General features: G+C 52.1%; 1 protein-coding gene across 1 annotated transcript in view; it reads left to right on the plus strand.

Annotated features, from left to right (window-relative positions):
- Positions 1-14682, plus strand: part of LOC140408373 (insulin-like growth factor-binding protein-like 1) — an 81196-nt gene that overhangs the window by 60819 nt on the left and 5695 nt on the right. Inside the window, exons 2-4 of the mRNA XM_072495484.1 lie at positions 7880-7989; positions 10851-10967; positions 12460-12577. Of these exons, the coding sequence (XP_072351585.1) occupies positions 7880-7989; positions 10851-10967; positions 12460-12577 (345 nt within the window). The remainder of the gene's footprint in view (positions 1-7879; positions 7990-10850; positions 10968-12459; positions 12578-14682) is intronic.

Consider the following 14682-nt stretch of genomic DNA (forward strand, 5'->3'; position numbering starts at 1 on the left):
GCGAGGTAGGCCTCAAAACATCAGAGCCAGTGTAAAAAAATCACTTTGGCTTCCACGGCCTGTGGGTCGAGTTCCAGTCGGTCAGGTTTGAGGGCTGCTTCCATTGCTGTAATGTAGTTGATTAAATTGATGCGACCATCAATTCACGCGAGACAAAGAGTTGAAGTGAACAGTGGCTTTAATCAACTAGAACAGTGCCTGCCTGTGACTGCTCAGCTAGTGAGAGCCGCCTGCAGGGCAGCTGCTCTTTATGAAATGAAATGAAAATCGCTTATTGTCACAAGTAGGTTTCAAATGAAGTTACTGTGAAAAGCCCCTAGTCACCACATTCCGGCGCCTGTTCGGGGACGCTGTTACGGGAATTGAACCGTGCTGCTAGCCTGCCTTGGTCTACTTTCAAAGCCAGCGATTTAGCCCTGTGCTTTATACCTCATCTCAAGAGGGTGGATCCAGGGGCGAAGCCCACAAGGGCACCAACATGCTACATTCCGTGTAGTACTGTACAGTGGTCCATAGGTGGAGCCCACATGGGCAACAGCATGATACAATGTAATACGGTGATGAATGGTTATGTGGTGAATGTATTCACCATAGTATAAGCTGTCTGTGTAGCACTGTGGTCCAATTGTAATGTGATCTCCTTCCAGGTATGGTACTGGAACCTGGTGGGCTCCGCCTCTGGCTCCACCCCCCTCAGACGGTATATAGACTGGCCGCCTGGGGGCGGCGCTCGTTTGTACAGCAGACACAGGCAGGCAAGTTCTTGGTTAATAAAGCCGATGTTCACTCACTCTCATCGTCTTGCAGTGAATTAACCAAAGACATCACTATGGAAGCCGCTCTAATGCCCGATAAACTGGAACTCGACGCATGAGCAGCAGAAGCTAAGGAAATCTTCTCCCATTGGCTCCGCTGTTTTGAGGCCTACCTGGACTCCTTCAAAGTGCCTCTCTCCAATGCCCTCAAGCTGCACATCCTCCACGGCCGGGTGAGCCACCGAATATCGGGTATGATTCAGGACGCGGCCACGTACGAAGCGACGGTCGCGATCCTAAAGAGACAGTTCGTGAAGCCCGTGGACGAAGTGTTCGCGCGGCACCTCCTCACTACCCACCGTCAATGTGCCATGGAATCGCTGGACGAGTACCTAGAGAACCTGACGCTACTCGCCCGCGACTGCAAGGACGTGACGGCCGATGAGCACATGAAACTGATGATCTGGGACACCTACGTGGCTGGGCTCCCGTCTAACTACATCCTGCAGCGACTGCTGGAAAATGGGGCCACTGACCTACAGGACACGGTAAAACTAGCCACCTCGTTGGAGGCGGCCTATCAGAGCCTCAGCACGTTCCCGGCAGACACAGCAAACCCCTCGTGGGCACCACAGACATGGCCGTCACCAGACCCGACTATGTCTCAGGCCTGTGCCGCGCGGCTGCCCGTGCAGCCCGGGGGACCGTCGTGCTACTTCTGTGGGCAGGGCCAATACCCCAAGGCAACGTTGCCCAGCCTGCACCGCGACATGCAGCGACTGCGGCAAAAAGGAACATTTTGCCAGAGTCTTTCTGGCCTGTTCCAAAGCCCCGAAGTCGAAAGCTCACCAGGCCCGTTTCACGGACTCACAGGCCCACAGACCCCACAAGGTGGCTGCGTGCCTGCGGTACCGCCCCCTTTGACGTGTCACCCGCCTCGTGCAGCTCGTGGGGGGCGCCATCTTTAACTCAGCCCGACACGTGCGACCCGTGGGGGCGGCCATATTGGCCGCCATCTCCAACACCAGCCGACACGTGCGACCGATGGGGGCGGCCATCTTGGTCGCCATCTTCGACTCAGCCCGACACGTGCGGTCCGTGGGGGCCGCCATCTTGTGACCTCGATACCTCAGACCACACAGACTACCCGCAGCTCGGCGCAGTAAACCTCGACCAGTCACGGCCAAAGCATCTGAGGAATTCAATGATGGCCGACCGGGTCAATGGGCACGAGATCCCCTGTCTTTTCGCTTCCAGGAGCACAGAGAGATTCGTCCGCCGCAACACGGTAAGGCGCTGCTCCCTCCACATCTACCCCGCATCCCAGACAATCTCCCTCACCTCCGGATCCCATTGGTACAGATCCGGGGGTACATTGTCGCGAACCTCGCGATACAGGGCGCTGAGTACACCCAATTTAAACTGTATGACCTCCCTCACCTCTGCGCACCCCTACTGCTTGGACTCGACTTCCAATGCAGTCACCGAAGCCTGACGCTAAAGTTCGGCGGACCCCTACCCCCCCCTCACTGTATGCAGCCTCGCGACACTTAAGGTCGCCCCCCCTTCGCTCTTTGCAAACCTCACCCCCAACTGTAAGCCCGTCACCACCAGGAACAGGCGGTACAGTTCACAAGACATGATTTTTATCAAGTCGGAGGTCCAGCGACTCTTGAGGGAGGTGTCTTCGAGGCCAGTAACAGCCCCTGGAGAGCACAAGTGGTGGTCGTCAGAACCGGGGAAAAGAATCGGATGGTTTGGGACTACAGCCAGACCATTAACCAGTTCACGCAACCTGATGCGTACCCCTGACCCCGCATAGCGGAGATGGCCAACCAGATCGCACAGTACTAGGTGTTCTCCACGGTCGATCTGAACTCTGCCTACCATCAGCTCCCGATCCACCCGGAAGAGCGCCACTACACAGCTTTTGAAGCAGCCGGCCGACTCTTCCACTTCCTCAGGGTCCCTTCAGCGTCACTAACGGGGTCTTGGTTTTTCAGAGAACGATGGACCGAATGGTGGACCAGTACGGGTTGCGGGCTACATACCCGTACTTGGACAATGTTACTCTGCGGCCATGATCAGCAGGACCACAACGCCAACCTCCAGAGGTTCCTCCAGGCTGCCCAAGCCCTCAACCTCACATAGAACAAAGAGAAGTGCGTTTTCCACACTACCCGGCTAGCCATCCTCAGCAATGCCGTCAAACACGGGGTTCTGGGGCCTGACCCCAACCGCATGCGCCCCCACATCAACTTCCATTTCCCCACAGCCCCAAGGCCCTCACACGCTGCCTGGGGCTATTCTCCTATTACGCCCAGTGGGTCCCCAACTATACGGACAAAGTCCGCCCACTCATCCAAAGCCACGGTATTCCCCCTGCCGGCTGAGGCCCGCTCGGCATTCATCCGCATCAAGGCAGATATTGCCAAAGCCGCAATGCACGCAGTGGACGAGTCCATCCCTTTTCAGGGAGAGAGCGATGCTTCAGACGTCGCCCTGGCTACCACCCTCAACCAGGCGGGCAGGCCAGTAGCCTTCTTTTCTAGAACCCTCCATGCCTCCGAGATTCGACACTCCGCTGTCGAGAAGGAAGCACAAGCCATTGTGGAAGCTGTGCGGCACTGGAGGAACTACCTAGCCAGTAGGAGGTTCACCCTCGTCACCGACCAATGGTCGGCAGCCTTCATCTTTGACAATGCACAACGGGGCAAAATAAAAAACGACAAAATCTTGAGGTGGCGGATCGAGCTCTCCACCTATACTTACGATATCAAGTATGGCCCTGCGGAGCTCAACGAGCCCTCAGATGCCCTGGCCCGCGGCACGTGCGCCAGTGTGCAAGATGACCGACTTCGGGCCATCCACAATGACCTTTGTCACCCGGGGGTCACCCGTCTCATCCACTTTATTAAGGCCCGCAACCTGCCTTACTCCACCAGAGGAGGTCAGGGCCATGACCAGGGACTGCAAAGTCTGCGCAGAGTGCAAACCGCACTTTTACCGGCCAAACAAGGCCCACCTGGTAAAGGCCTCCCGGCCCTTTGAGCGCCTCAGTATCGACTTCAAAGAGCCCCTCCCTTCCACCAACCGTAACGTATACTTCCTGACCGTCATTGACGAGTACTGCCGCTTCCCCTTCGCTATCCCATGTCCCGAAATGACCTCGGCCACCGTTATAAAGGTACTGCATAGTACCTTCACCATGTTCAGTTTCCCTGCGTACGTCCACAGTGACCGGGGCACCTCTTTCATGAGCGATGAGCTGCGTCAGTACCTGCCCAGTCAGGGCATCACCTCGAGCAGGACTACGAGCTACAACCCGCAGGGAAACGGGCAAGTGGAGAGGGAGAACGCGACGGTATGGAAGGCCGTCCTTCTTGCCCTTCGGTTGAGAAGTCTCCAGATTCACGGCTGGCAGGAGGTCCTCCCCAACGCACTCCACTCCATTAGATCGCTCCTCTGCACAGCCACGAACGAGACACCTCACAACCATTTGTTTGTCTTCCCTCGGAAGTCCATCTCCAGGGTCTCGCTTCCATCCTGGCTGACGACTCTGGGACCTGTCCTTCTCTGGAAGTATAAGAGGAGCCATAAGACCGACCCCTGGTCGAGAAGGTCCAGCTGCTGCACGCCAACCCCCAATATGCCTACATCGCTCACCAAGACGGACGGCAAGACACGGTCTCCCTCCGGGACCTGGCGCCCGCTGGTTCCCAGGCTAAAGCGCCCCCCCCCACCCCCACCCCCACCACCACCACATATCGCCACCCCCGAATCCCTTACGCCCCCCCGGGGCTCCTGTACTGTACCGAGCCTACACTGCCGCCATCCACCACCCCCCTGCCTACCCCCACCCCTCAACTGTCGGCGACACACCGGACCGAAGCTCCAGACTATACGCTCTCGGAGGCAACAACTGCAACACCCGTACCCGCCGCACCGCCAGAGCTGAAGAGGTCCAAAAGAACAATCCGGCCTCCAGACAGACTGAACGTATGATGATCCCACTTCACCCCCGTTGGACTTCATTTTTTTAACAGGGGGTGAATGTGGTGAATGTATTCACCATAGTATAAGCTGTCTGTGTAGCACTGTGGCCCAATGGTAATGTGATCTCCTTCCAGGTATTGTACTGGAACCTGGTGGGCTCCGCCCCCCTCGGATGGTATATAGACCGGCTGCCTGGGGGCGGTGCTCATTTGTACAGCAGACACAGGCAGGCACGTTCTTGGTTAATAAAGCCTATGTTCACTCACTCTCATCGTCTTGCAGTGAATTAATGGTACATCAGGTTAGTACAATACGTTCACCACACACAGGAAGAATTTTAACCCTGCCTTAGTAGGAGGCTGTTAAAATTGGCCGGTGTGGCACATATCGATTCCACTGCCTATCTGTGGTTTGCCATTGGAAATTGCTCTTTTGAGCAAGCAAGAAGGACACCCATCAGGGAACTGTGGGTCCTTCTTGAATGTGTGGATCAAGTCTGATGATGTCACTGGGAGCTGACAGCAATTTTAACCAGAGGCATGTATAGGGAAGCCTTTGTGACAAGAGGAACTAGGACAGGAGACGCCTGCACCTTCATCAGGAAGTCTATGACCTCCCTCCCCACAACTGTATGTCCTTGATACCCCTTCTCATCAAATATCCAAGTAGCGGAACCTGTTCCTCTGGGCTCCTGGCAGTGACCTACTGCCACCCAAATTGCCACTCCCACCATCTATACGCTGGTGCTTCCATCGGGTTTGGGCACAGGACTGACATCCCAGGCCTCTCATTGTGAGGGGCCAGACAGATTGCCACCACCTCCATCTTGGAGTTCAAATCAATCCTTAGAATTAAAGAGAGAAAGGAAGCTGAATTTATATAGTGTCATTCACATCCTCAGGACATTTGCTTCTCAGCCAATGAATTGTTTAGGATGTGTACTCAAAAGTTACCTCAGCAGAACTTCCAGTCCTTCTAATTGTCTCTCACAAGCACTTCATATAGAATCATAAAATTTACAGTACAGGAGGCTGTTCGGCCCATCGAGTCTACATCGACCCTTGGAAAGAGCACTCTACTTAAGCCCACGCCTCCACCCCATCCCTGTAGCCCAACCTAACCTTTTGGACACTAAGGGACAATTTAGTGTGGCCAATCCACCTAACCTGCACATATTTGGACTGTGGATGGAAACCGGAGCTCCCGGAGGAAATCCTCGCAAGCATGGGGAGGAAGTGCAAACTCCATATGGACAGTCGCCCAAGGCCGGAATTGAACCCGGGTCCCTGGAGCTGTGAGGTAGCAGTGCTAACCACTGTGCCACCGTGCCGAATGCAGAACTGAAACCCAACCCTGAATGAATAAGGCTCAACAAGGGCCAGGGCTGAGCTATTGTGCTTAACACATTCTGGATCAACTCTGCAGCTTAATAATCAATGTTATTAATAGTGTTCAAAAACTCAGGATCGGAAACTTCTTGGGTGCTAATTTTTAAGAGTCGCAATGATGCACTGCACTTTCTTTGTGGATTTCTGTTACATTCCCTCCAATTGTAAGGTAATTGGGGGGACAAAGTGTCAAAACCAGAACTCAAACATATTTGTTCAAATCGGAGAAACAAACAATTGATTCTGAATTCAGAGTGTTCAATCAATACTAATGTCATCTAATATTAGAATGTTAAGTGCAGCCTATTCTGACAGCATTCTGAATACACTCAGAAATTGATTGACATTGATCTTGCTCACATAAAAAAGTGAGTACAGGGGCCCACCTTTGCAATTAAGGCTCCACCTTACTGCATGAACATTCCAGGTGATTCTGTCAAACTCTAGAAACTTGACACAATCCCAGGCAAAGCAGCAGGATCCCCACCTTAAATATTCACTACATCCACCACTAATGCACAGTGGCAGCATTGTGTCCCATCGACAAGATGCACTGCAGGGACCCAACAAAGTTCCTTCGACAGCACCTGCCAAATTGATGACCACTGCCACCTAGAAGGATGGGTGCGGCAGCTGGATGGGAACCTGAAAGTTGCTCTCCAAGCAACGCACCGTCCTAACTTGGAAATATATTGTCGTTCCTTCACTGTTGCTGGAACTCCCTCCCTAACAGCACAGTGGGTGTATCTACACAGCAGGGACTCAGGAAGGCAGCTCACCACCACCTTCTTAAGGGAAATTGAAGGTGGGTAATAAATTCTGGCTTAACCAGTAACACCAAGATCCTTTTCTCACTGAACACAGAAGTTGGGCAGCTGTGTGTTTTTTATTATGTTAAATGTTAGCACATGGAAATAATCAGCTGTGGTGGGGGTAGACTGCATGCCCACTGGAAGAACACCAAAAGGGAATGTAGGAGCAGCAGGGGTCATTCAGCTCCCACAAGCCTATAGCTGCATTCAACCAGTGGTTGAAAATATCTCAACCCTATTTCACACATCTTTGACCCGGGTGCCTTGGCACTCTTGCCTAACAAAAATCTATCAATCTCAAGTCTTGATAATTTCAATTGGCCCAACATCCCACAGCCTTCTGGGCAGCACGGTAGCACAAGTGGCTAGCACTGTGGCTTCACAGCACCAGGGTCCCAGGTTCGATTCCCTGCTGGGTCACTGTCTGTGCGGAGTCTGCACGTTCTCCCCGTGTCTGCGTGGGTTTCCTCCGGGTGCTCCGGGTTCCTCCCACAGTCCAAAGACGTGCAGGTTAGGTGGATTGGCCATGATAAATTGCCCTTAGTGACCAAAAAGGTTAGGAGGGATTATTGGGTTACGGGGATAGGGTGGAAGTGAGGGCTTAATGTGGGTTGGTGCAGACTCGGTGGGCCGAATGGCCTCCTTCTGCACTGTATGTTCTATGTTCTTCTGGAGGGGATCATTCTAATTTCTCACAAACCTTTGAGTAAAGAAGAGTTGCACCCACAAAGAAAATGTAAATCATCCAGCAGAGGGAGCAAACCATTGTTTTATTTTACTCAGGAAAACGCTCTCAAAAAGGATCTTAAGAACAAGTTACTAAAATACAGAATTGAATTTCAGGCCACTGCAAGCGTATGGGTAACGCCAGTGTAAAATCATTCCTTTTTATGAAATGCGAATATTTCAATGATTTACTCTTTCACAGCTCCAGTAATCGTACTCACGCCAATGTCAGTCCAGAATGTGACTGGTGCTCAAGTCTATCTGGCCTGTGAGGTGAAAGCTGTTCCGACTCCCATTGTCACATGGAGGAAGGTAGGATACGATTCAGTTAACACTTTGCCTAATATCTGACTCTTTATTTAGTGCATCCATTCACATGGAAGAGGCAAATCACAGTAGACTAAAACAATAATCTGATTTGCAGAACTTTTATTTCACTGAAAACAACTGTCTTTTGTAGATTTAAAGAACAAAGAACAATACAGCATAGGAACAGGCCCTAGGCCCTCCAAGCCTGTACCGGTCATGATACCACCCCTGGCCAAAACCCTCAGCACTTCCTAGTGCCATATCCCTCTATACCCATCCTATCCATGTATTTGTCGAGATGCCTTTTGAACGCCATTAATGTATCTGCTTCCACAACCTTCCCTGGCAACACGTTCCAGGCGCTCATTACCCTCTGTGTAAAACAACTGCCTCACACATCTCCTCTAAACCTTGCCCCACGGACCTTAATCCTATGTCCCCTGGTGACTGACCCCTCCACCGTGAGAACAAGTGCCTACCCATCCACTCTATCCATGCCCCTCATAATCTCATAGACCTCTATCAGGTCACCCCTCAATCTCCGTCTTTCTAATGAAAACAGTCGGAGTCTATTCAGCCTCTCTGCATTGCTAACACCCTCCAGACCAGGCAACATCCTGGTAAACCTCCTCTGCACCCTCTCCAAAGCCTCCACATCCTTCTGGTAGTGTGGAAACCAGCATTGTGCGCCATATTCCAAGTGCGTCCTTATCAAGGTTCTATATAACTGTGGAATAACTTGCCAGTTTTTAGACTCGAATGCCCCGTTCAATGAAGGCAAGCATTCTGAATGTTTTCTTGACTACTTTGTCCACTTGTGTTACCACTTTAAAAGATCTGTGGACCTGCACGCCCAGATCGCTAACTTTCTATGTTCCTAAGAGTTTTGCCATTTACGGTATATTTCCCCTCTATGTTAGACCTACCAACATGCATTGCCTTACATTGTCCGGATTAAACTCCATTTGCCATTTCCCTGCCCAAGTCTCCAACCTATATATGTCCTGCTGTATCCTCTGACAATCGTCAACACTATCTACCACTCCACCAACCTTGGCGTCATCCACAAATTTACAAATCTAATCTAATTTAGACCCAAAAGTTAATGTATTTATTTTTTCCAGCATATAATGCTCTTAACTTGTGAAATTGTCACCGCTTACTTCTTTAGCATCGCCAAGAATCGAGTCTTGGGGCTGGGTTTCCGCCGAGTTGGGTTGGCTTAGGAGCCCTTACAAAATGGAGAGTGGGTCCTGATTCTGGAATTCCAAACCCCCATTCCCAGGTTTCTCATTTTTGAGAGTGCCTTTTAAGAATGTAGGCTGGTTCAAGCCGCAAGCACTCCTAACCTGGCCGGCTCCATTGTGGAGTTACGCATGTCCAACTCCTCTTCAATTTCACGGATTCAGACCAGGTTTTCAAAGCGCCATGGATCGCGCCACCTCAGAGGTGTCATGACCCATAGTTTATATGAGGGGATGTTTAAAGGGTCAGTGCAAATGATCCTCCTCATGCCTCCCATGCCAAGGTATGCCCCACAACGACACCCTGTGGCACCCCTCATGCCATCCATGACAACGTCCAGCTCCCCCAAACAATCCCCATGGCTCCCCATACCCCCCATGCTAAGCTGTGGCATTTCCATGCCCATTCACCCACTGTATGGAACTGATTAAACCTGTGGTGACAGCATAAGTAAAAAAAAAACACTTTACAAACACATTTGTTGATTGATAACTTGCAACTTCCTCAAAAGTAACAAATTTTTACTACAGCTCAATAAAAGTAGAAATAATCCAAAGTGTTTGAAGCATCAATAGATGAAACTGTAAGCACTTGAAACCTCTTCATCTTGTGTGAATAAACATTGTGAAATTGACGGCTTAGATCAGAGAGCCAGAGCTGTCAATCAAGTAATGTTCTCCCTGGGGTCAATGGATTTCTGGGGCAAGAGGCAAATGGATTTATGGGCTCTCAAAGAAGCCTCATTAAGCATACGTGGCTGACTCCAACTTGGGAGTGTCAGCCTAGGGTTTTGAGCCTAGGCCCTGGAGTCAAACTATAAACCTATAACCTTCTGCTTCAGAGGCAAGAGTGCGACCAACTGAGCCACTGTTGACACCAGACATGACTGGAAATGCGAGCAATGATTTTGCCACTTCCTGTTTATCCTTAACATTCAGCATTCAAACTGCTGATGAGAGACCAGCACAAGTGTACCTTAGAGAATTCTACGACATAATATTTTATCATAGAATTTACAGTGCCGAAGGAGGCCATTCGGCCCGTCGAGTCTGCACCGGCTTTTGGAAAGAGCACCCTACCCAAGGTCCACACCTCCATCCTATCCCCATAACACAGTAACCCCACCCAACACTAAGGGCAATTTTGGACACTAAGGGCAATTTATCATGGCCAATCCACCTAACCTGCACACCTTTGGACTGTGGGAGGAAACCAGAGCACCCGGAAGAAACCCACGCACACACAGGGAGGATGTGCAGACTCCGCACAGACAGTGACCCAAGCCGGACTCGAGCCTGGGACCCTGGAGCTGTGAAACAATTGTGCTATCCACAATGCTACCGTGCTGCCCTAAATTTATTTATTATTTATAAGACTAATTTATTATTAGTTGTAAGTTATATCATTTTGTACATTGTAAATTTGTAAGATTTCTGAGCTGGGTGCTGAGTAGCATTGTCTGTTGTGAAACATTGACCAATATTTTGGATCATATACAACTCTTTGTCCATACATTGTTGCAAATGTCACTGCGTTGCGCTGTACGGTATTAGTTCATTATTCATACACTGGTCTTGTTTATCATTTTTATTTATTGTTTATTTATTTGCTGAGAGCAGGTCACTGAGTCCCCCAAGGGAATAAAGCTCCTGGAGGAGTTGCCTGGAGACCGAGTGAATGTCGCGGTTCAGGTTCGCGGTGGACCATCCAAGCATGAAAGCACAGGATGGGTTTTGGTAAGAAATAAGTTTTACAACATGTGAGATTAGGTGACTTAGCACTGGAAAGAGACAGAGAGAACTGAAACAACATCACACTGGACCTGGTGGAACTTGGCAAAGTTATACCGAAGTATCAATGCACAACAGAATTCCCAGTGAGATACATCCTCCCATCCATCCTGGAAAGTGCCTTACAGTAAATCCCAATCCCCAAGCAAGACAGAATTAGTAGGAGCATGGATCAGAGCTCCCAAAGATAAGTGCTCTCTGCTAGGAGTCCAGGAGCATAGTATTAACCTCTATCTATGAGAGAAAGTCTACCAGGCAGGAGATGTTACATCAAAAGATGCACTCCAGGTATTTTGTACAGAATGTTAGGATGCAATGAATTTAGAGTCCTCGATTAAAGACATAGGAGAAATATTTTTCTTCAAAGTACATCCCATTTTTTATATAAGAAGAAAGTAGCTTAAATTAATTTGAGCTATTCTTGGAATCTTCAGCCTTCGTGCCTGCTTGGGAATATTGTCTGGGGTCCTTCATGCTCCCTCCACCCCACTTAGTTAGACTATAACATCCTACAAATAGGACTTTTGTGCACGACTGATGTTGCAAGCAATGACAAATAGCACCGAACATTCTGGAAGATTCTCACTCAACACACACAAACTCGCATGCACACATTGCAGTTCTTACGCAATTATTCACTTACAATGCATACAGTATAAGTTTGCTGCTTTCTCTGAAACAGTGGAATTTTTTGCCTAGGAAACTGGACAGACAACAAAAGCATGCACAGAATCACAGGCAGAGATGACCAGTTGAACAATTAAGACCCCACAGTCTGAAATGATCACTATTTTAGGGTTTCAAGTTCAATGTTCTCCAAATCCAGCATTTGCTCCCCGTGATAGCACCTGGCTATAACTGCCCCAATCTGAAACCTCTTCATGCAGCTTTCTCTAAACATGGGCTAGAATTCTCCGGCCGTTGGGATTTTCTTTTCCCACTGGCAGTGCAACCCCGCCCGTGGGTTCACGGCGACATGGGATGGCTTCAATGGGATATCCCATTGGCAAGGGAAGACAGAATCCCATTGCCAGCAAATGACCCGGCGCCGGGAAACACGCGGCTGGGGTACCGGAGAATCCAGCCTCTCCTTTTAACATCATACTAGGAAAGGACGAGGGTACTTCACTCATTGGATAAACTTCTCATTTAGGATACAGTAGGATGCTACAATGAGAGGACTTCAAGGTGGATGAAGATGAGCTTAGATGTATTTTACTTACCAGAAATAATCTTATGATGGAAAAAAATATCCAATGTGCCCACTGGTCATTGCCAATACTCTGGCTGTTGAACCTTGGGTTTATATTAGATGATAGTTTTCAGATTACTTGTATTGAACCTTCTCCTTGCGGAAATCTACACACGTTTACCCTAACTCCATTTTTGTTTCTGCACGTAAATATATTCCAAAACATATTCTTCAAACTTCTTCCAGATTAATCCACTGACAAAGGAGGATGGAGGAGTCTATCAATGTCATGCCAGCAATATCCTTGGAGAGGTTCAGACTGAAGGTACAATCAAGGTCACAGAAAAAGCCCCTCGAGCTAAAGGTACGATTAACAACTGGGAACCAGCATAAATGAGCGGTAATCTCCTAGGTCGTAGTATTTCACTCCTCTGACCACAGGAAATCTACTGGGATCTGGCAGGGAAGTAATGGGGCACTACGTCACTGAGTGTACCTCTGGGATTTCATCAGAGGACAAAATTACAGATTTGCATTTAAAGAAGGGAATTACTTCCAGCCAACAGGCATTGCTCAATTTAATTTTTAAGTATCCTTCATTAAATTCTCAACTACATACTGCCAGGAATCTGTGAGGCACACCGTGGACTGCATCAATGTGCCTGGATTGTGGATTCTGCAGAAGCAATATGAGCAGGGAATCAGAAAGGACTTTCATGTTGCCTTCCACATGTGTGCTTAAAGGAAACACAAGTCTTCTACCCCAAAGGATCCTCCGCCTATAAACAACCATTGTCCCTCGAGGTTCTAGCATTTGTGCCATCAGCACTAAATATTCCTCGGTTCCGCCACTGGAAATGGATTCTGACTCAGAGTTATGGGGCGTCATTCTCCGACCCCCCGCCGGGTGGGAGAATGGCCGTTGACCGCCGTGAATCCCGCCCCCGCCCCCGCCGAAGTCTCCGAAGGGAGAAAAGTCGGCGGGGCGTTAATGGCGCCGCTGCCGCGGAGAATGTCACGGGTCTGCGCAAGGCAGCCGATTTTCGGCCTGCCGATATTCTCCCTTCCGGATGGGCCGAAGTCCCGTCGACGTGATGACCGTTCACGTCGACGTGAATCAAACCTCCTTTTCATCGACGTGACCCGGTGCTCCAGGCTCACGCCGACCAGCGAGGAGGTGAGTGACGGCCTGGGGGGTTGGCTCTGGGCAGGAAATGGCGTGGCCGCAGACTGATTGCGTGAGGAGAGGTGTGTCTCAGCTTGTGTGTGTGTGTGTGCGGCGGGGGGGGGGGGGGGGGGGGGGGGTTAGAGTAGGCTGGGCTCCGGGGGAGTGCCGGGAGGGGGTCCGTGCTGGGGTGGAGGTTGGGGGGGGGGTCCGTGCCGGGGTGGAGGTTGGGGAGGGGGTCCGTGCCGGGGTGGAGGTTGGGGGGGGGGGGGTCCGTGCTGGGGCGGAGGTTGGGGGTTGGGGAGGGGGTCCGTGCTGGGGTGGAGGTTGGGGAGGGGGTCCGTGCTGGGGTGGAGGTTGGGGGTTGGGTAGGGGGTCCGTGCCGGGGTGGAGGTTGGGGGGGGGTCCGTGCCGGGGTGCAGGTTGGGGGGGGGGGTCCGTGCTGGGGTGGAGGTTGGGGGGGGGTCCGTGCTGGGGTGGAGGTTGGGAGTTGGGGAGGGGGTCCGTGCTGGGGTGGAGGTTGGGGGGGGGGTCCGTGCTGGGGTGGAGGTTGGGGGTTGGGGAGGGGGTCCGTGCCGGGGTGGAGGTTGGGGGGGGTCCGTGCTGGGGTGGAGGTTGGGGGTTGGGGGGGTCCGTGCTGGGGTGGAGGTTGAGGAGGGGGTCCGTGCTGGGGTGGAGGTTGGGGGTTGGGGAGGGGGTCCGTGCCGGGGTGGAGGTTGGGGGGAGGGGGGTCCGTGCTGGGGTGGAGGTTGGGGGTTGGGGAGGGGGTCCGTGCCGGGGTGGAGGTTTGGGGGGGGTCCGTGCTGGGGTGGAGGTTGGGGAGGGGGTCCGTGCTGGGGTGGAGGTTGGGGGGGGTCCGTGCCCGGGTGGAGGTTGGGGGTTGGGGGGGGGTCCGTGCCGGGGTGGAGGTTGGGGGTTGGGGAGGGGGTCCGTGCCGGGGTGGAGGTTGGGGGGGGGGTCCGTGCTGGGGTGGAGGTTGGGGGTTGGGGAGGGGGTCCGTGCCGGGGTGGAGGTTGGGGGGGGGTCCGTGCTGGGGTGGAGGTTGGGGGTTGGGGAGGGGGTCCGTGCCGGGGTGGAGGTTGGGGGGGGGGTCCGTGCTGGGGTGGGGGTTGGGGAGGGGGTCCGTGCCGGGGTGGAGGTTGGGGGGGTCGTCCGTGCTGGGGTGGAGGTTGGGGGTTGGGGAGGGGGTCCGTGCCGGGGTGGAGGTTGGGGGGGGGGTCCGTGCTGGGGTGGAGGTTGGGGGTTGGGGAGGGGGTCCGTGCTGGGGTGGAGGTTGGGGAGGGGGTCCGTGCTGGGGTGGAGGT

This window comes from Scyliorhinus torazame, chromosome 3 (assembly GCF_047496885.1).
Source record: "Scyliorhinus torazame isolate Kashiwa2021f chromosome 3, sScyTor2.1, whole genome shotgun sequence".
Lineage (NCBI taxonomy): Eukaryota > Metazoa > Chordata > Chondrichthyes > Carcharhiniformes > Scyliorhinidae > Scyliorhinus > Scyliorhinus torazame.